General features: G+C 39.2%; 2 protein-coding genes and 1 long non-coding RNA gene across 5 annotated transcripts in view; 2 read left to right on the plus strand and 1 right to left on the minus strand.

Annotated features, from left to right (window-relative positions):
- The window catches only part of anks1b (ankyrin repeat and sterile alpha motif domain containing 1B), a 41879-nt gene extending 32765 nt beyond the window's left edge, over window positions 1-9114 (plus strand). Inside the window, exons 20-28 of one of the 2 annotated variants that reach the window (XM_077709441.1) lie at window positions 4154-4261; window positions 4339-4530; window positions 4604-4729; window positions 5513-5584; window positions 5691-5774; window positions 6478-6615; window positions 6702-6872; window positions 7799-7890; window positions 8422-9114. In XM_077709441.1, coding sequence (XP_077565567.1) covers window positions 4154-4261; window positions 4339-4530; window positions 4604-4729; window positions 5513-5584; window positions 5691-5774; window positions 6478-6615; window positions 6702-6872; window positions 7799-7890; window positions 8422-8470 — 1032 coding nt within the window. In that variant the 3' untranslated portion in view covers window positions 8471-9114. Of the gene's footprint in view, window positions 1-4153; window positions 4262-4338; window positions 4531-4603; window positions 4730-5512; window positions 5585-5687; window positions 5775-6477; window positions 6616-6701; window positions 6873-7798; window positions 7891-8421 lie in introns of both variants that reach the window. The other variant, XM_077709440.1, reaches the window with a different exon arrangement.
- A 975-nt stretch (window positions 9115-10089) lies between these two features.
- dram1 (DNA-damage regulated autophagy modulator 1) lies at window positions 10090-13185 on the minus strand. The gene is made up of 7 exons (XM_077709450.1): window positions 12733-13185; window positions 12292-12359; window positions 11768-11910; window positions 11527-11704; window positions 10696-10754; window positions 10531-10623; window positions 10090-10465 (listed from the first exon to the last, which is right to left on the minus strand). Exons 1-7 carry the CDS (start codon window positions 12861-12863, stop codon window positions 10430-10432), a joined length of 708 nt encoding a protein of 235 aa, XP_077565576.1. The 5' UTR covers window positions 12864-13185; the 3' UTR covers window positions 10090-10429.
- On the plus strand, window positions 11370-15600 carry LOC144181144 (uncharacterized). Of its 2 annotated transcripts, XR_013324627.1 has the most exons (4): window positions 11373-13646; window positions 14060-14341; window positions 14522-14939; window positions 15171-15600. It is a non-coding gene; the product is annotated as an uncharacterized LOC144181144 (long non-coding RNA). The 2 variants fall into 2 exon arrangements; XR_013324626.1 differs by having other exon boundaries at window positions 11370-14341.
- The last annotated feature ends 4310 nt before the right edge of the window (window positions 15601-19910 follow it).

Genomic DNA, 19910 nt, shown 5'->3' on the forward strand with positions numbered 1-19910 from the left:
TGTTTAATATCCAAGTACTGTTCAATATTTAAGTACTGGTTAATATCTTAGAACGGTTTAATATCTAAGTACTGTTTAATATCTAAGTACTGTTTAATATCGTAGTACTGCTTAATATCGTAGTACTGTTTAATATCTAAGTACTGTTTAATATCTAAGTACTGTTGAATATCTAAGTACTGTTGAATATCTAAGTACTGTTGAATATCTAAGTACTGTTTAATATCTAAGCACTGTTTAATATCTAAGTACTGTTTAATATCTCAGTACATTTGACTGGCTTGACATCCACAAAGCGGGCGTAAGAATAAAAGCCGATCCGAAGGCGTCGGAAGCAAAATTTGAGGCATCCGTATTTAGCCCAAAAAAAAACGGTTTGGCTTCTCTCGCCGTGACGCAACTCCAAGAGCACATAAATCATCTTGACACCAGCCTCGTGTGACCCAATTGCCAGACAATCTTGAGAAATACAAATAAAAAAAACACCATGTCTTTGGACTGATGCGATTACTGCGGAACACGACATAACGTATACTCTGTACCTTTTGCGTCTTATGAAAGCGGCTTTATCTTTCCCCCCTGTGAAGTATTTTGGGATGCCATAAAATAGCATCAACTCTCATCCTAGTGTATACGGAGGGGGCGGGTGGCTGATTTTTCAAGTTGATCCTGCAGCATTTAACAAACAGTCTAGTTCTACTCCTCGCGCTATTAATGGAGTTGCATCTGTCTCCGTGTAGGCGGGCCTCTTCACGCCGGGCCGCCATTGGCCGCTCCCATTGGCTACTGTACGGTTTTAGCACTTCCAACACATCGCGGTGGCCTCACTGTTCGGCTCGTGCTGGTCGCTAGGCAACCACTTGCATCCGGCAGAGCCAGTTGAGCCCCTTTTTAAAAAAATGTAGGTACTTTGGCAATTAATGGGTTAACCATTGAATGGGACTAATGTTGGCATTTAAATATGAATTGTTAGCCTAAAATGAATCCCTTTTAAAAAAAAAACGCAGTATTTCAGAGGCAGTTACCTTATTTATGAACAAAGCAATATGTACTTATAAAATATACATTTTGGTGACCAAGGATTTCAGTTTTGGGGAATTTACAGACTAGTTGCCATGTTTTTTTTCCAGTACAAACACAGTGAGGGTTTTTGAGACTTTTTGGAGTCATTTTTTTATTGTTTGACATCAATTTGATTTTATCAAGTTTGCTAGTTGGAAAATAGAACATAATCTTGTATCCAAGTGCTCCAAAACATCTCTTTAAGACTCGCATCGATCAATATGATCTCCACTCAGAGTCCATTTACGGCAACCTGACCCACTGCCATCGATTGTGAAGAAGTCAATGTACTTACTATCTTGCAGAGGTCATGACCTTTTATTCCTCGAGTGAGCCCCCCCTAAAAGTTGACCAGCTCTTTTTTAGAGTATATTCAGAAAAAGAACATCTTTGGATAAATGTTTTGAGAGCATTTTCCAATGAATTTTCACTTTTTTGGCATCGGGTTACGTCGACAGCCTGTGCAGGCTTTCTTTATGTGCGCCGGCTTAATCCGTTAATCAAGGCCCCTCCCATCTGCGTTACGACGCCGCTAACGAGATTAGCACGCCGGCTGGCGGACCGGGGACAGAAAATCTGCTCGTTAACGACATCAAGAGCGGACGACGTCGGGCAACGTGGCGCCGACCGGCCCCGGATGCGGTAGTAGCCTACCCTAACCCCGCCCCACTCTTAAAAATATAGCTTGACACATTTATGCGCTGTTGCCATGGTAACTGGTGAACTTCTGCCTGGTGTCTGCTGTACTTAAAGTAGTAGCTGCATCTATTCAGCCTTTTGTAAAAGATATTTTTTCGAAAATTCAGTTCTTCGTGCTGATTTGAAAGTTGGGAATCTTTTCCTATTTCTTCTGCAGTTCCTAGCAGCCTTTTTTTTTGGTTTTGTTTTGGGCCTCAAAATTATATACAGGAGATTTTAATATCTAAATACTTACTGTGGAAACCAGCTCTCAAAATTATATTCACCTGGGCGACCAAACATCCCGGGCGACCAAACGTCCCGGGCGACCAAACGTCCCGGGCGACCAAACGTCCCGGGCGACCAAACGTCCCGGGCGACCAAACGTCCCGGGCGACCAAACGTCCCGGGCGACCAAACGTCCCGGGCGACCAAACGTCCCGGGCGACCAAACGTCCCGGGCGACCAAACGTCCCGGGCGACCAAACGTCCCGGGCGACCAAACGTCCCGGGCGACCAAACGTCCCGGGCGACCAAACGTCCCCGGCGACCAAACGTCCCGGGCGGCCAAACGTCCCGGGCGGCCAAACGTCCCGGGCGGCCAAACGTCCCGGGCGGCCAAACGTCCCGGGCGGCCAAACGTCCCGGGCGACCAAACGTCCCATGCGACCAAAACCTCCAATCACGATGAAATTTGCTCACAATGTCTGCCATGAATAGATCCCACCCCGAAAAGACGCCATTTTTTTCCGTGTTGCTTTGACACCGCTATTTTTAGTTCCATTCTCCACCATTGAAAGGCTCATGTAACCAATCCTGTCAAACTGTAATTACACATTCAAGTTTTTTTTTAAATCTGACCGTGTTGCTATCCAAACCTCGTCATGCTGTGTAGGTGTGTGTGTGTGTGTGTGTGACGCAGACCTTTGGGAAAAATGGTTACGCTAGCGGCAAAGCTAATTAACACAAATACAGACTTCGTAGCAGAGGTTAGTAGTCGCACTGGCTGCTGCGCCAAGGAGCAAACGTCCTCGCCGAAGGCCGTTTTTGTCCCGCTGTTCTTTTATTATTTTATTTTAAAAGCAAAAAAAAATAAAAATGGTAACTGGCACAGTCGGAAGTAGTCGGTTAGTCGCCACGGGAACAATACAATCCTTTCATCGCCATGAAAACGGCAACATCACACTGCGCGTTTGATGGCCACACGGCGTAATGATGCGCCATCAGATGATGCATTCATTAAGCGCCAGAAATGATGACAACAAGCCGTCAGAGCGTGGCGAGGAGGTTAGCGTTGTGCGCTACTCTAGAGACGACGTTACGCAAGCGAAATGGCGGAATGCTTTGATTTACTGGGCGCTCATTTGCATGGAGTACTTGCTTGTCAGGTATTTGTGACCATGGTGATTCGACTGTCTTCTTCTCATCGTGTTCATCTTGACAAATGCAAAACATTATGCAAATTTATCCTTCCCATGGAGGATTTGGATCAGTTTTAAAAAGACTCGAGTGGTGGAATTTGTCAGATTTGGATCACGTTTGAGTGTAAAAGTACATCGACCCAAACTAGTAGTACTTCAATAAAATGACTCCCTACTACTATGTTTCAAAAAATTTAAATGTTAGCAATAAAGAGGACTATACGATTAATAATCGTGTCCAAATTCTTATAAAAGACACGGAAAAAATCTAACAAATGATACATTTTTAATAATGTGGGAGTCATGAATAATGTAGAAAATGAGTGATGAATTATTTAGTATCCTACTGAACTAAAAAATTCAAAAGCATTTGAAAAACAATTAACTAAATGGAATGGAATGAACGCTGACAGACTCCCCTTAGTTCCGTGACCGGATGTTTGGTCGCTGGACGTTTGGTCGCCGGTCTTTTGGTCACCGGTGAAATGGTGACAGAGAGTTTACTGTTGAAGCCAGCTCTCAAAATTATATTCATGAGAGTTTAATATCTAAGTACTGTTTTAATATTTAAGTATTGTTTAATATTTAAGTACTGTTTAATATCGAAGTACATTTGACCAGCAAAAACAAGGTTTTGGTACAGTATTGGCATCGAGAAATAGTATGGGGAGTGGAAAAAACAGGGTACTGGTATAACAGCTGATGACAGAACTTAGATATTACATCTAGAACTGCTTTAATCTTCATTTTTTTTGCAGTAGACTCTTCTGGAATGCATCCTCTCATTGATTAGCAACAGCATAAGAATATTTTTAATAATATTCATTTTTTCCACTTTAAAAGTGGTGAAATGACAAAAAAATGGAAAAGGCACTGGTTTACATGTATGTATTTTGACTTTAAATTCCTAGTATGGCTCACGAGGAATATTTTTAGAAAATATGAATTGTTTGTGGCTCCCTTCCTCAAAATTCTCTCTGTTCACCATCCAGGTTCTGAAGATCAGTCTAATCGGTCACAGGAAACGAATCTTGGCCTCGTTGGGGGACCGCCTCCACGAAGACACCCCCCAGAAACCCCCGCGGGCCATCTCGCTTCGGGTGAGCGTTCCGGCCTGGGCTTTACGTCCCGAGTCTTTACGCCCGACGCTAGAGCGCCCCGGGGACTTTGTGCGCAGGAGCCCGTCGGCAACCACACACCCCCCCAGCTCAACCCGGCGGCGTACGCGGCGGGGGTCCCGGGCGGCTCGCTGGACGTGCAGCACCTCATCATGCAGGCGGACGCGCGGCGGCGGCAGCGCAGCAACGACAACTACTTTGACGACGTGCCGCGATCTAAACTGGAGCGGCAGATGGCGCAAGTTAGCATGGTGAGTCAAAGGGCGCCTCCACGCCGTCGGGGTTTCCTTCTCCATTGGCGTCTGACTCCAACGTCGTCCACAGGCGGGCGAATGGTGCGAGCCCATCACGTTGCGTCCGCCCAATGAGGCCACTTCGTCCACGCCGGTTCAGTATTGGCAGCACCACCCTGAGAAACTCATCTTTCAGTCATGTGACTATGAAGCCTATGTGAGTACTTTGGTGTTTTTCTACAATCATTTTAGATTATATTGAGATATTTCAAAAAATTGGATTAAGAGACCTGGATCAAACTACCTAAATATTTAGTTTGTTACTAGGTCAGGGGTGGGCAAACTTTTGGGACCGGGGGGGCCACATTGACTTTAAAAATTTGACAGATGGGGCGGGTCAGCACAAGATATGATACATATAAAAAAGTGCATCCGTTAACAGTACATATCAAACATAAACAGAAAAAAAAGGACTTAAGTATTAACATACTTATCACTCATCCTTAAAGTAAAAAGTATAAAGTACAAAGTAATGTAAAAAGTATAAAGTACAAAGTAATGTAAAAAGTATAAAGTACAAAGTAATATATATAAATAATATAAAAAATATATGTAAATAATATTAAAAAGTGCATCTGTTAACAGTACATATGAAACAGAAATAGAAAAAAAGGACTAAAGTATTAAAATACTCATCACTCATCCTTAAAGTACAAAGTCAAGTAAAAAGTATATAGTATAAAGTACAAAGTAAAGTAAAAGGTATAAAGTACAAAGTAATGTACAAAGTAACAGCCTTCATAAATCAAGCAGAAAATCCCCAAAAATGGCTCCTCATAAAGTGGGGAGATTAACTGGATTATAAAAATTGATGAAAAAATGTAGTATTTTCCTAATCTTTATCTGTGATGTGCAAACCATCTGTTTTGGATTAGACCTTTTCACCCTTTGAGAGTATTTGGGCCAGTTTGAACTGTAATTTTTTTGTGTTTGTACACAGTACCTGGGTTCCATGCTAGTCAAGGAGTTGAGGGGAACCGAATCCACGCATGACGCTTGCGCCAAAATGCGGGTATGTCGTCATACGCCAACGTCACAATACTAACTTTAGTGGAGGAGAATGTGCCATCTTAGTGATTTGTTTCTTTATGCTTGTGTCTGTTCCGCCTTCCAAGAAGTCGACAGAGCAGATGAAAAAAGTGCCAACCATCATCCTCTCCGTCTCCTACAAGGGAGTGAAATTCATCGATGCCACCAACAAGGTAAACGTGGCGTTATGTTATGTTTTAGGTCAGGGGTGGGCAAATTTTTTGGCCCGGGGGTGCCCCACATTGACTTTAAAAATGTGAGAGATGGGCCGGGTCAGCACAAGATAGGATACATATAAAAAAGTGCATCCGTTAACAGTACATATGAAACATAAACAGAAAAAAAGGACTAAAGTATTAACATACTCATCACTCATCATTAAAGTCAAAAGTATAAAGTACAAAGTCAAGTAAAAAGTATAAAGTACAAAGTCAAGTAAAAATTATAAAGTACAAAGTCAAGTAAAAAGTAGAAAGTACAAAGTAATATATATAAATAATATTAAAAAATACATATAAAAAAGTGCATCCGTTAACAGTACATATGAAACATAAACAGAAAAAAAGGACTAAAGTACCAACATACTCATCACTCATTCAAGTAAAAAGTATAGATATACTTTAATATAACATAAAACAATATATAAAGAAGACATCGGGCATATCCAGTAGTATCTTGCAAGTGAGAATCCATCCTGATCAATGGCGTCCGATGCGTTAATGAGACGAGGACTTTGGCATCTTCTCATGGCTGCCAGACAAAAGCTCTCAAAGCAGAAGGCTGTGTGAAATATGCCCTGAATAATAAATGATGTTTGTTTAACGTCTGTCTGGAGACAAAAAGAGGGGAATATTATTAACCCATGGTTGTCTGCAGAACGTCATCGCCGAGCACGAGATCCGCAACATCTCGTGCGCAGCTCAGGACCCCGAGGACCTGTCCACCTTCGCCTACATCACCAAAGACCTCAAGTCCAGCCATCACTACTGCCACGTCTTCACCGCCTTTGACGTGGTTAGCGACCTGAAAATTCGCCCAAAGCTGAGCGACTTTTGCGTTTCTGTTTGTGACGCCGCCGTTTTTTTTCCCCTTATTCCCAGAACTTGGCGTACGAGATTATCCTGACTCTGGGTCAGGCCTTCGAGGTGGCCTACCAACTGGCGTTGCAGGCGCGTAAAAGCGGCCATGGCTCGTCCACTCTACCCGAGAGCTTCGATGGAAAACCCGGCAAACCCGTGCCCAAGCCGCGTGGCGTCAACGTCCGCAAATCCGTAAGCATTTTTTTTACCCTGCCATGCCAAATTAGGTTCATTTTTAGTTATCTTTAATATAATATAAAACAATGAGGAGATATCGGGGACAACTTTGACGTCGAGAGTTTAATATCTAAATATCTACTGTTGATTCATGAGAGAGAGAGTTTAATATCTAAGTACTGTTTAATATCTAAGTACTGTTTAATATCGAAGTACTGTTTAATATCGAAGTACTGTTTAATATCGAAGTACTGTTTAATATCGAAGTACTGTTTAATATCGAAGTACTGTTTAATATCGAAGTACTGTTGAAAACAGTAGATATTTAGATATTAAACTCTCATGAATATAATTTTAAGAGCTGGTTTCAACAGTACTTAGATATTAAAAAGTACTTAGATATTAAAAAGTACTTAGATATTAAACAGTGCTTAGATATTAAACAGTGCTTAGATATTAAACAGTACTTAGATATTAAACAGTACTTAGATATGAAATAGTACTTTGATATTAAACAGTACTTAAATATTAAACAGTACATGGATATTAAACAGTACTACAGTACTTGGATATTAAACAGTACTACAGTAATTAGATATTAAACAGTACTACAGTATTTAGATATTAAACAGCACTACAGTACTTAGATATTAAACAGTACTACAGTACTTATATATTAAACAGTACTAAAGTACTTTGATATTAAAAAGTACTACAGTACTTAGATATTAAACAGTACTACAGTACTTAGATATTAAACTCTCTCTAAGATATTAAGCAGTACTTAGATATTAAACTCCATCTCTTAGATATTAAACTCTCTCAGGAATATAATTTAAACTCCCTGTCACCATTTGACCGACGACCAAACACCGACATTTGCATCGACGGACACCTGACCCTGTTTCCCATTTGTGTTTTATTTTTTGTTGGGGGTTCAGATGGAGCAGGCGTCCATGGATCAGAAAGGTCACGCCAACGTGCCGTGGATAGTGGAACCGGGTCAGGAGGCCAAGAGAGGAGTCAACACCAAGTACGAGACCACTATTTTTTAACATTGTGCACTCCTGCGTGCGCGTGCCTTTCGGAGGGCGGGCATAGGAGGGGGCGCTTGATCGCTCGCTCGGGGGTGCTCCAGCCCGTCCTCCTCACCCCCCCCCATTTGGCCAACCTGCATGAGCCAGGGGTCCACTTCTTTTCCCCACCACTAGAGGAAACGTCCTATTCTGTCGGTCATTTCCTTTTCCTTTTCTTTCTGCGTCGTTTTTTTCCTTTTTTTCTTTTTTCACTCAACCGTCCCCTGACGACTTGGCTGCCCGGTCGTCATAGCGACGCCTGCTGACGGAGGAGTACTTTTCATTTTCTTGTCCTTTTATGTTCTTTCATTTTTTTTCTCCCCCACAAAATCGGCCTGAAAATGTCAGGTTTCTTTTTTTAACAAAAACAAAAGCATGTGGCTCGTGAGGCGCATGTCGGCCATTTTGCCGAGGGAGGGTTGGGATTAAAGGGGGGTTTTAATATGGAGGGGGGCTCTCTCGATAAGTGATGTCATCTCATTTTGCAGGGCAGTGGCGGACGCTCATGTCTTTTACTGTGGAAATCAGAGAATGTAGCCAGCCATAACACGCACGCTCTTTTCAAAGGACTACAAACATGGACTCCTTGACTCCTCCCTCTCTTTGTCCGCGTTTAAGCTCGACTAAAACGCGCACGTAAATGCACACTGAATGTTTTAGGGGGAGGTTACCATGGAGACGGACAAGCAGGCATGTGTCAACATTATTATTTTTTAAACTTAATTTCAGACTGGTTTGTTAACATGACAGTATTACAACACCGCCATCTGCTGTTGTCTTCACGTTATTATTATTATTATTTTTTTTTACATTTTCCAGAAGGCTGGCTGCCCTTTTTTAGGACGTTTTTTGGGGGAAAAAAGGAATAGAGCGACCTCCATTCTGGACTTTATTCAACTACTGTACGTATGGGATGGCATTAACGTATTATAAAATGTACAGAGATATTTTGCCAACTCATTGTTCATAGCTGTAATGTAAAAAAAGAACAAAGAGAGAGAGAAATAAAGCTAAACAAAGACAAAAGAAAAATATGTGCTAGAGATGATTTATCGTACTTTTGAGTGAGATTTATGTAAATAGGCTTGGGGCTTCCAGCACGCTGATTTTTGTAATTTTCTGCCATTATTTATAACCTGTAAAGCACACACTCGGAATAAAATATGACTTTACGACCATGACGGTGAGAGAGAGAGAGAGAGCACTTTGGAAAATTGTCTTATGTTTATGCATGCATATCAGAATCGAATGAAAATTGTTTTTGTAACAGAGATGGCGGTTAACGCCAATGGACATTTTGATACGTCGTCAATGGCAGTGAACGAGTTGAAAAGCTGATTTTTCCAATGGAATTGATGTCCAAGCACCGAGGAGAAGACTTGTTTGGTGAGTATAACACACACACACAAGCAATATCCCCTCTAGGTTGCGCACTACTTTCGTCTTCTCTGCGCAGCAGCAACCATATGGCGTGCAGTAAATAAAATCCAAACAGTTTTTTTTTTTTAACCCCTTTCCCCATGATGGCATCGTTTATGCGGCAAACCAGTGGCCGTAGCTCTGTTCACTCTTATATTTTTTTGTGTTTTACAGCATGTTTTACATGAAAAATTAGAGGGAACATTGACATGCACTTGCTTATGGCAGGTTTTATACTGGTGTGTGCCCATAGCGAGGAATGATGATGTCACTCACACTGGTAATCAGTGCGCTCAGGGGGGTTAAACTTCTGGTGGCAAACTTACCGTATTTTCACGACTATAAGGCGCACTTAAATGTCTTCAATTTTCTCCAAAATAGACAGTGCGCCTTATAATCCAGTGCGCCTTATATATGGAAAAACACAGAAAAACAAAAACAAAACACCACCACTGTCGGATATTAAAAAAACACAAACACCTGAACTGAAGCAATACTGTTAAATATGCAGATGCCATCTTAGTTTACAAAATCTTCCATCATATAGCTCCTCCCCCACTGCAAGATTTTATACAAAAAAATCCAAAACATCAACAATGGCTGGCTCTAGAGGTGACTGTAAAGTAGTGAGTGCTTCATACCTGGAAGTCAATAGCAATTACCGTATTTTCACCACTATAAAATGCACTTAAAAGTCTTAAAACACTTTTGGCTGCAAACAAATACATATATACATATAGTAGTAAAATATTTTTATCAAAGCAGGTATACATTCAATAATCAGTCAGTGATATGTCTTATTACTTTGACAACATGTACATTAGGTATCAAAATTCTTGAAAATAAACATGACCACAATTCAGAACTAATGTTCAATGATGATGTCACTCACACTGGTACTCGGGTTGTCTTTTTGCCCAGACCAATTAAAAAAATTACAGGTAACATATTTCAGGACAGTGACATATGCTTATTGTAAATTTTAAAAGGCATTGTGCTGTCGCAATTGCCGAGCAAAGTGCACAAAGGCCTCAGCAGTGAACAGAAATGACACAGGAAATGACTTGTCAGTTTCCCCTACATCAGTTCTGTCTCCACCCGCAAGGTGAACCTCTGCAGGATAACAAATACGCAGTTAGTGGATGAAAAGTGCCATTTATAAATGGCGGGGGGCTCACTTTAAAGTCGTCGATGTATGTGAGGAAGAAACAGACAAAACTGAAAGCCACGACCCACTCGCACACAGCACTGGCCACGTGGAAAGGATAGTCCTAAAAATATACACATGTCTTCAGTCAACATGGTGCAACATGGTTAATATAGTCAGTCACCTTGACACCCACTTTGCTTTCTTTCACTCGATGCAGGTTGGTCTGCTTCACGAAAAACGCACAGACCACTGCTGGGTTTGGTTGTCAAGGACAAACATTTTGCGGACAAAGGGTTGATTTATGGTCAGCAAAACCAGCTCTACCTCTTTTTGAGCTGCTCAGTACTGTTTCATATCCAAGTACTGTTTCATATCCAAGTACTGTTTCATACCCAAGTACTGTCTCACATCCAAGTACTGTCTCACATCCAAGTACTGTCTCACATCCAAGTACTGTCTCACATCCAAGTACTGTCTCACATCCAAGTACTATCCCACATCCAAGTACTGTCTCACATCCAAGTACTATCCCACATCCAAGTACTGTCTCACATCCAAGTACTGTCTCACATCCAAGTACTATCCCACATCCAAGTACTGTCTCGCATCCAAGTACTATCCCACATTCAAGTACTGTCTCACATCCAAGTACTGTCTCACATCCAAGTACTGTCTCACATCCAAGTACTGTCTCACATCCAAGTACTGTCTCACATCCAAGTACTGTCTCACATCCAAGTACTGTCTCACATCCAAGTACTGTCTCACATCCAAGTACTGTCTCAGATCCAAGTACTGTCTCAGATCCAAGTACTGTCACATCCAAGTACTGTCACATCCAAGTACTGTCTCACATCCAAGTACTGTCTCACATCCAAGTACTATCCCACATCCAAGTACTGTCTCATATCTAATATAATTCTGAAAGCTGGTTTCAACAGTAAACTCTGTCCCCATTTGACCGGCGACCAAACGTTTGGTCACGCCAAATGTCACGTGACCTGACTCGGAAAATAAAGGATACTGGGGAAGAAGGCCAGCGATGCAATGACTGTCACGAGCAGTCGTGCACGGCACACTGCAACGGACGAGCCGTGTGGGTAATGTTGGTAGGACATAACCGTCTGCAGAAGAATATATAAAACTCCAGTGCTGAAAAAAAGCAAGGCACCGGCGTCGTGAATCGCCGTCACAGCCGTCTCCTGACAAAAAAAACAGGAATTATAACAAACACTCCATCATGTGATTTTTGTGAAGACCCCTACCTGGAAGGTGGCCACCACACACATTCCGACACAGGCCAGAATTCCCAACACCATCCCTGTTTTGTTGAGACATGGATTCACCACCTTGGTGTTCTCACTCAGCTTGTCCACGAATTTGAACCGGCTATAAATGGTAGCCATGCCTACACACAAAACACATTCATTTTCATTTTCTCTGAAAAAAGAGAAGTGAATCATTCTTAGGAAGTGTAACAAAGGCACATGGTTGATTTATGAGAATAGCTGCTGTAAAAAAAAAGGACTCAAGTATTAACACACCCATCACTCATCATTAAAGTAAAAACTATAAAGTACTACAAAGTCAAGTGAAAAGGAATGTATTAAGAAATATTAAAATGACATTTAAAAAAGATAGAGGGGCTATGAAACACGAAAAAGAAATAAGAGTGGGGAAAAAGGAAAAAAAACTGGACAATGTCAGTGGACCGGATTAAAAAGCCCAACGGGCCGTATGTGGCCCGCGGTCCGTACTTTTCCCACCCATGGACGAGTGCGTGTTTTACCTGCACATGCCGAAACAAATGTCATCAATCCGAATATGCAGCTCTCTGGTGGGTTTGCTGCTGTGTCGCTGCAAGTTTACAACAGTAAAAATCTTCAAACTATATACATATAAAAATAATAATAACACATTTTAAAGAGAGGCAACAAAAAAAGTTCCATTTCGATAGTAAGCCCACGCCCACTCGATCTAATAAACGGTCGTGCATATAAATCAAATATATGTATATGTTGGAGTCATTTTACACAATGTTGCAACTTGAAAATAAGTTATATATTCATATAGTTGTCGTTATGAAGATGTAATATTGTTTTAAGCAGCAATATTGGGAACCAGACAAGTTCTTATTGGCTGCAAACCAACAGAAAAGGGAAAACGAAACTTAACATGTCCATCGAGTTTTTCTAAGATTACGTGGAAAAGAAGAATAAAGTACTTTTACCTGATGTAAGGAAACAATAAGTCCACATCGCGTCTGAAGAGCGCGATGACGTAGGACAGGATAAAAGAGGTGGACGACCACACCACCAAGAAAAAGGGCATGAAGCACAAACCTTGCGTGAACCACCACATCCCTCCTCGTCCTTTTTTGACCCTAAAACTTTGGGGTGGGCGTGTAGAAGCAGTATCATTTTGCAGAAACGATGATCACGTGTCCATCTTCCGTAATGCTCCTCTATTCTCTATATCAGGGATAGGGAACTTATGGTTCGGGAGCCATATGTGGCTCTTTTGATGGGTGTACATGGCTCTCTGCCTTTTTGAATCATATTTTCTTCATTAGACGCTTCTGCATGCATTCTATCATTAATACTCATTGATTAGCAACAATGAAATAATGTTCTCGAAAGAATTCAGACTTTTTTTAACTTTCAAAGTGGTGAAATGAATAATTAATGATCACATTTTTGTGTATTTTTTCTTTTAGATTCTGAGTATGGCTCTCAAGGAATAATGTTTAAAAATATGAAATGTTTATGGCTCTCTTAGTCAAAAAAGTTCCCGACCCCTGCTCTATAAGTATATACACATAAGAATATTGGACCATCACGGAAGATGGACACGCTGTGGAACTGTGAGCACATAGGAAAAAAAGTCGAGGGCGTTCCCTGAATTGACGTCATATTGGTGAGCCGGAAGTGAAACGGACCGAAAAAGAAATGTGCTTTCGTTGACCGGTACGCATGTTTTGTTTGTAAACGTCTTTTCAGGTTTTTAATCGCATATATCACATAATCGATCTAATTTGGGTCAGATCTAACAAAGATACGTTTGTTAAAGGACATGAACAGAAGATCCACCAAGATGTTTGTTTTACGTTGGCTGATTTTTGTGTACTCGACGCATGCCGAAAAGGTAAGAAATGCTCCCGTTTTCTCCATTGCAAGTTTCTATAGAGATATAGTTCCACTTGCAGTCATAATATTCGAAAAGGTAAGAAATGCTCCCGTTTTCTCCATTGGAAGTTTCTATAGAGATATAGTTCCACTTGCAGTCATATCTCCAAATCGTATTGCGTTTAGTGTTTTTTAATCGTTTCAAAGATCGCATAAGGACAGACAGGCTCAATGATGACTTTTCCAATTTGAAATTCCTTTATAGACTTTTTGTCTTAAAACGAAAGTCCTAATATTGGAAAGACACTCTCTCCAGTAATATTAAAAAAAAGTAGAAAAGTAAGTAAAAAAATATTTCTTATGAATCAAAGTCAAGGTCACATAATAAAACAAGAGATACTTTGCTGTCAACTTTTATTTTTATTTTTTAAGATAAGTGACAAAGGCAAAAATGGATGACTTGTGGGATGCAGAGTCTTCCAGCAAAAAGGTTTCTCAAAGCGTGGAGTGAGGACACCTGAAGACAGAATAGTAAGTTTAAAAGACATTCATAAGGTACTAAGTATGATCTGGGAGTGAAAAGAGACAAAACAACAAATACTACTCCCAAGGTCTTGTAGAGTGGTGGCCCAGTGGATAAGTCATTAGTCTCCTGCTTCTGTGGTCCCGGGTTCAAGTCCAGTTGCCTGCAAAGATTTTCCGAATATTATTCAGGTAAATGAATGAGATAAAAGTTAAAGTATAACTACTTTCTCTCACAGGGTAGTGGCTAAGTCATCAGGTTGCCACCTCTGTGGTCCTGGGTTCAAATCCCAGTGCCTGCACAGATTTTTCAAATATTATTCGGGTAAATGAATGAGATACAAGTATAAGTATTACTACCTTCTTTCAAAGGGTGGTGGCCCAGTGGCTAAGTCATCAGGTTGTCACCTCTGTGGTCCTGGGTTCGAATCCCAGTGCCTGCAAAGATTTTTCAAATATTATCCAGGTAAATGAATGAAATACAAGTATAAGTATTACTACCTTCTTTCAGAGGGTGGTGGCCCAGTGGCTAAGTCATCAGGTTGCCACATCTGGGGTCCTGGGTTCGAATCCCAGTGCCTGCAAAGTTTTTCCCACAATTGTTGAGGTAAAAGTATAAGTAAAATTGCCTAAGTGTTTAAGTGTATAAGTATTCAGTGGTGGATGAAACATTTAGTCAAAAAATGACTAAGTGTTTAACCCCATTTCCTTGGATAAAAGTATAAGTACTACTTCTTTCTCCCACAGGTCGGTAGCCCAGTGGCTAAGTCATCAGTCTGCCACCGGTGTGGTCCTGGGTTCAATTCCCAGTGCCGGTCAAAGATTTTCCAAATATTCAGTTAAAATAATAAGTTAAAATGCTTAAGTGTTTAGGTGTATAAGTATTCAGTGGTGGATGAAACATTTAGTCAAAAAATAACTAAGTGTTTAACCCCATTTCCTTGGATAAAAGTATAAGTACTACTTCTTTCTTCACAGGTCGGTAGCCCAGTGGCTAAGTCATCAGTCTGCCACCGGTGAGGTCCTGGGTTCAATTCCCAGTGCCGGCAAAGATTTTCTAAATATTCAGTTAAAAGAATAAGTTAAAATGTCTAAGTGTTTAAGTGTATAAGTATAAGTATTCAGTGGTGAATGAAGCATTTTAACAAAAAAATGACTAAGTGTTTAACCCCATTTCCTTGGATAAAACGTTTCAACACCTATGTATAAGTGGGGCACGAGTTGGTGTAGTGGGTTGCACACTCGCCTTTGCACCGAGAGAACGTGAGTTCGCTTCCCGGTGTCGGCGGTTCACTGACCAAGCAAGCGGTCGAGGGTCGGCCGAAGGCCGACCCGAGAACGCCTTTCGCACATACAGGTCCATCAAGTGTCTTCCGAGCTGCCGAAGGCAGTTCGGAATATAACCTTTTGCTGAAAAGTATGACTAAGTGTTAAATAAAAATTAAAAAGTTTTTCTTTTTTTTTTCTTCTTCTTCTTATTCTAGTTACCGAACCACACGGTGTAGTGATCAGCCAAAGGTCGACAGCGGGAATCGAACCCAGGTCTCCCAGACGGGAGTCCAGTGATCTAACCTCTGCGCCAACCAAGTGACTACACTTTCCTTGGTCATCATTTGAGTTTCTTGACTGCAAATAGAACAACATAGAAATAACTAAGTGAAAATGTGTCCCAACCGGGATTTGAACCCACACCTCCCAGACGAGAGACGGATGAGTTAACCTCTATGCCAAAGTGCCATACTAAACTATGTTGTATTTTAGCAAAATAGCCTTGCTATACTATGTTGTTTTTTTTAAAGAAAAATAGCCATACTATACTATGTTGTTGTTTTTTTAAAAGAAAAATAGCCATACTATACTATGTTGTTTTTTTTTAAAGAAAAATAGCCATACTATACTATGTTGTTGTTTTTTTTAAAGAAAAATAGCCATACTATACTATGTTGTTTTTTTTAAAGAAAAATAGCCATACTATACTATGTCATTTTTTAAAAGTAAAATAGCCATACTATACTATGTTGTTTTTTTAAAAAGAAAAATAGCCATACTATACTATGTCGTTTTTTAAGAGTAAAATAGCCATACTATACTATGTTGTTTTTTTTTAAAAGAAAAATAGCCATACTATACTATGTTGTTGTTTTTAAAAGAAAAATAGCCATACTATACTATGTCGTTTTTTAAAAGTAAAATAGCCATACTATACTATGTCGTTTTTTTAAAAGAAAAATAGCCATACTATACTATGTTGTTTTTTTAAAAGAAAAATAGCCATACTATACTATGTCGTTTTTTAAAAGTAAAATAGCCATACTATACTATGTCGTTTTTTAAAAGAAAAATAGCCATACTATACTATGTTGTTTTTTTTAAAGGAAAAATAGCCATACTATACTATGTCATTTTTTAAAAGTAAAATAGCCATACTATACTATGTTGTTTTTTTTTAAAAGAAAAATAGCCATACTATACTATGTCGTTTTTTAAAAGTAAAATAGCCATACTATACTATGTTGTTTTTTTTTTAAAGAAAAATAGCCATACTATACTATGTCGTTTTTTAAAAGTAAAATAGCCATACTATACTATGCTGTTTTTTTAAAAAGAAAAATAGCCATACTATACTATGTCGTTTTTTAAAAGTAAAATAGCCATACTATACTATGTTGTTTTTTTTTTAAAGAAAAATAGCCATACTATACTATGTTTTTTTTTTAAAGAAAAATAGCCATACTATACTATGTCGTTTTTTAAAAGTAAAATAGCCATACTATACTATGTTGTTGTTTTTTTAAGAAAAATAGCCATACTATACTATGTCGTTTTTTAAAAGTAAAATAGCCATACTATACTATGTTGTTTTTTTAAAAGAAAAATAGCCATACTATACTATGTCGTTTTTTAAAAGTAAAATAGCCATACTATACCATGTTTTTTTTTTTTAAAGAAAAATAGCCATACTATACTATGTCGTTTTTTAAAAGTAAAATAGCCATACTATACTATGTCGTTTTTTTTTTAAGTAAAATAGCCATACTATACCATGTCGTTTTTTAAAAGTAAAATAGCCATACTATACTATGATGTTTTTTTTTAAAGAAAAATAGCCATACTATACTATGTCGTTTTTTAAAAGTAAAATAGCCATACTATACTATGTTGTTTTATTTAAAGAAAAATAGCCATATTATACTATGTCGTTTTTTAAAAGTAAAATAGCCATACTATACTATGTTGTTTTTTTAAAAGAAAAATAGCCATACTATACTATGTCGTTTTTTAAAAGTAAAATAGCCATACTATACCATGTTTTTTTTTTTTAAAGAAAAATAGCCATACTATACTATGTCGTTTTTTAAAAGTAAAATAGCCATACTATACTATGTCGTTTTTTTTTTTAAGTAAAATAGCCATACTATACCATGTCGTTTTTTAAAAGTAAAATAGCCATACTATACTATGTTGTTTTTTTAAAAGAAAAATAGCCATACTATACTATGTCGTTTTTTAAAAGTAAAATAGCCATACTATACTATGCTGTTTTTTTAAAAAGAAAAATAGCCATACTATACTATGTCGTTTTTTAAAAGTAAAATAGCCATACTATACTATGTCGTTTTTTAAAAGTAAAATAGCCATACTATACTATGTTGTTTTTTTTAAGAATAAAAAGCCTTACTATATTGTCGTTTTTTTGCGTGAAAAAGCCTTACTATATTATGTTGTTTTATAAAGAAGAAAAACCTTACTGTACTATGTTGTTTTTTTTAATTTCTTTACTCTTTTCTTTACTTTTTTTCAATAAAAAAAAGCCTTACTACATAATTGCTCTGAAAGTTATTTATTTGTTCAAATTGCTTTCCAGATGTTGAAAAACAGTGTTTTTTAAGTTCCACAAGGCTGGTACTAAATGTTTTTGGAACATTGTTACTATTTCTGTGATCAGCTTTATGTACAACACACTTAAATATATGCTTTATTTATATATACTTTATTTATGTTCTTATGTTATTCTCTTGTTCATAATGTAAAAGGAAAATTCTGTTAATAAACATTTTGATAATTTACTCATTCTTTGCAATAATTATTAGTATTAGTGACTAATACAAAAGGTAAAAAGTGGGATTATATATTGTTAGTTCTATGTCATTTTGCAATGAGTTTACTGGTCCGGCCCGCTTGATCTCAAATTAAGCTCTATACTATGTTTAAAAAAAAATGATTAAAAATTACAATTATTGATTTAAAAGGGGGAAAATCAGGATATTTTAATATACATCTATAGTCTTCCTTTTAATTTGATCCTGAAACAGAAAGTCGGCACTCATGATTTACTTTCCCGGACCACACAAAATGATGCAGCGGGCCAGATGTGGCCCCCGGGCCGCCACTTAGACACATGTCATAAATGGTCGTGTTTTAAGAGAGAGAAAAAGCCATACTTTACATGGAAGGTTCGAATCCAGGTGTAGAGTTCTGCATGAGTTTACTCCAGGTACTCCTTCTAGGTTGCACACTAGATGTGAGCGTGAATGGTTGTCCGTCTCCCCAAAGTCAGCTGGGATAGACTCAGGCACCCTCCGCAACCCTTGAGGGGACAAAGCAGTTCAGAGAATGAATGAACAATCAAAATTGGTCTCATTTCATCAGGCTATCAAGTTAGGTGACGCTTGTTCGGTTATCACGAGCCACCATTATGCTCTGTGAAATTCACCTACTGTTTAAATCAGCGTTTCAAAATGTAATCAATACGATCTCATGTCAAAATAGCTCAGTACTTATCACTCGTCCGTCGATCGTCTTGTTTTAGAATGGGCAACACCGTCATTAGACAAAATACGAATCGAAAGTCATGGCCCAAACAAAAAGCCATGGACAGGCTCAACACATGGTCAGTCGCACGTCGATGACGTCAGGTGTTGTGCTCTAATACTATTCGTCGAGTTCTTTGGGATATATCTATATTAATACGTCACGTGCGGCCATCTTTTGTGTGTCCTCTTACGGGCCCAAGTTAGCCCTTTACTATGTGGCATTAGGTCGACTCGCTGGTTGACATTATATAACTGTAAGTCAATATATATAAAACATGTCGCTCGAGCCACTAAGTGTCGCTAGAGTCTGTCTAGCTGCAAAATCCCTCCCTTCTTTGGTCTTTGAGTGACCTCATGGCAAAACCACCCTTGTGATGTGAACACTCAGTGCATCTCCAACAATACCGAGTAGTTTTTGAGCTCTTTCCAGCCCCGGACCCACATGACACCCGTCTCCCTAAGCCCAGCATTTAATGCTGGAACCATACCCCAACCCACTCACCCTTAGTTATAAATGGGGCAATGTGGAGATGGCTGTTACCAAGAAAGGCCACATGCCATAAACTTAAAAAGGGCCTATAAAGTTTCATATTTTTGAACTAGGGCGATACAATGAGCACTTGGCTTTTCATTTCTGTCATCGAGGGTTTAATCCCAGGTTTGGATTTTCCTATGTGGAGATTCCATGTTCCATGTTCTCGCTGGGCTTGTGTGGGTTTCCTCTGGGTACTCCAGTTTCCTCCCACATTCCAAAAATTGGCAGGGTAGGCTAGTTGAACACTCTAAATTGCTCTTCGGTATGAGTGTGAGTGGTTGTCTTTTGTCTCCCTGAGACCTGTGATTGGCTGGCCACCATCCTACCTGGTGTCCATAGCACCCCCCTGCAAACCTTGTGAGGATCAATTTTGAATTGATGGTCCAGTTTTCTTGATGTGGTCGTGTCATTG

This window comes from Stigmatopora nigra, chromosome 23, assembly GCF_051989575.1.
Source record: "Stigmatopora nigra isolate UIUO_SnigA chromosome 23, RoL_Snig_1.1, whole genome shotgun sequence".
NCBI classification, from domain to species: Eukaryota; Metazoa; Chordata; class Actinopteri; order Syngnathiformes; family Syngnathidae; genus Stigmatopora; species Stigmatopora nigra.

Excerpts from the sequence above, each read along its gene's own strand:
- dram1 (XM_077709450.1), bottom strand. The coding sequence starts at position 12,863 with ATGTGGTGGTTCACGCAAGGTTTGTGCTTCATGCCCTTTTTCTTGGTG. Across the intron at positions 12,360-12,732 it reads TTATTGTTTCCTTACATCAG|CGACACAGCAGCAAACCCAC; the intron begins GTAAAAGTACTT and ends GTAAACTTGCAG. Across the intron at positions 10,624-10,695 it reads ATCGAGTGAAAGAAAGCAAA|GACTATCCTTTCCACGTGGC; the intron begins GTGGGTGTCAAG and ends GTATATTTTTAG.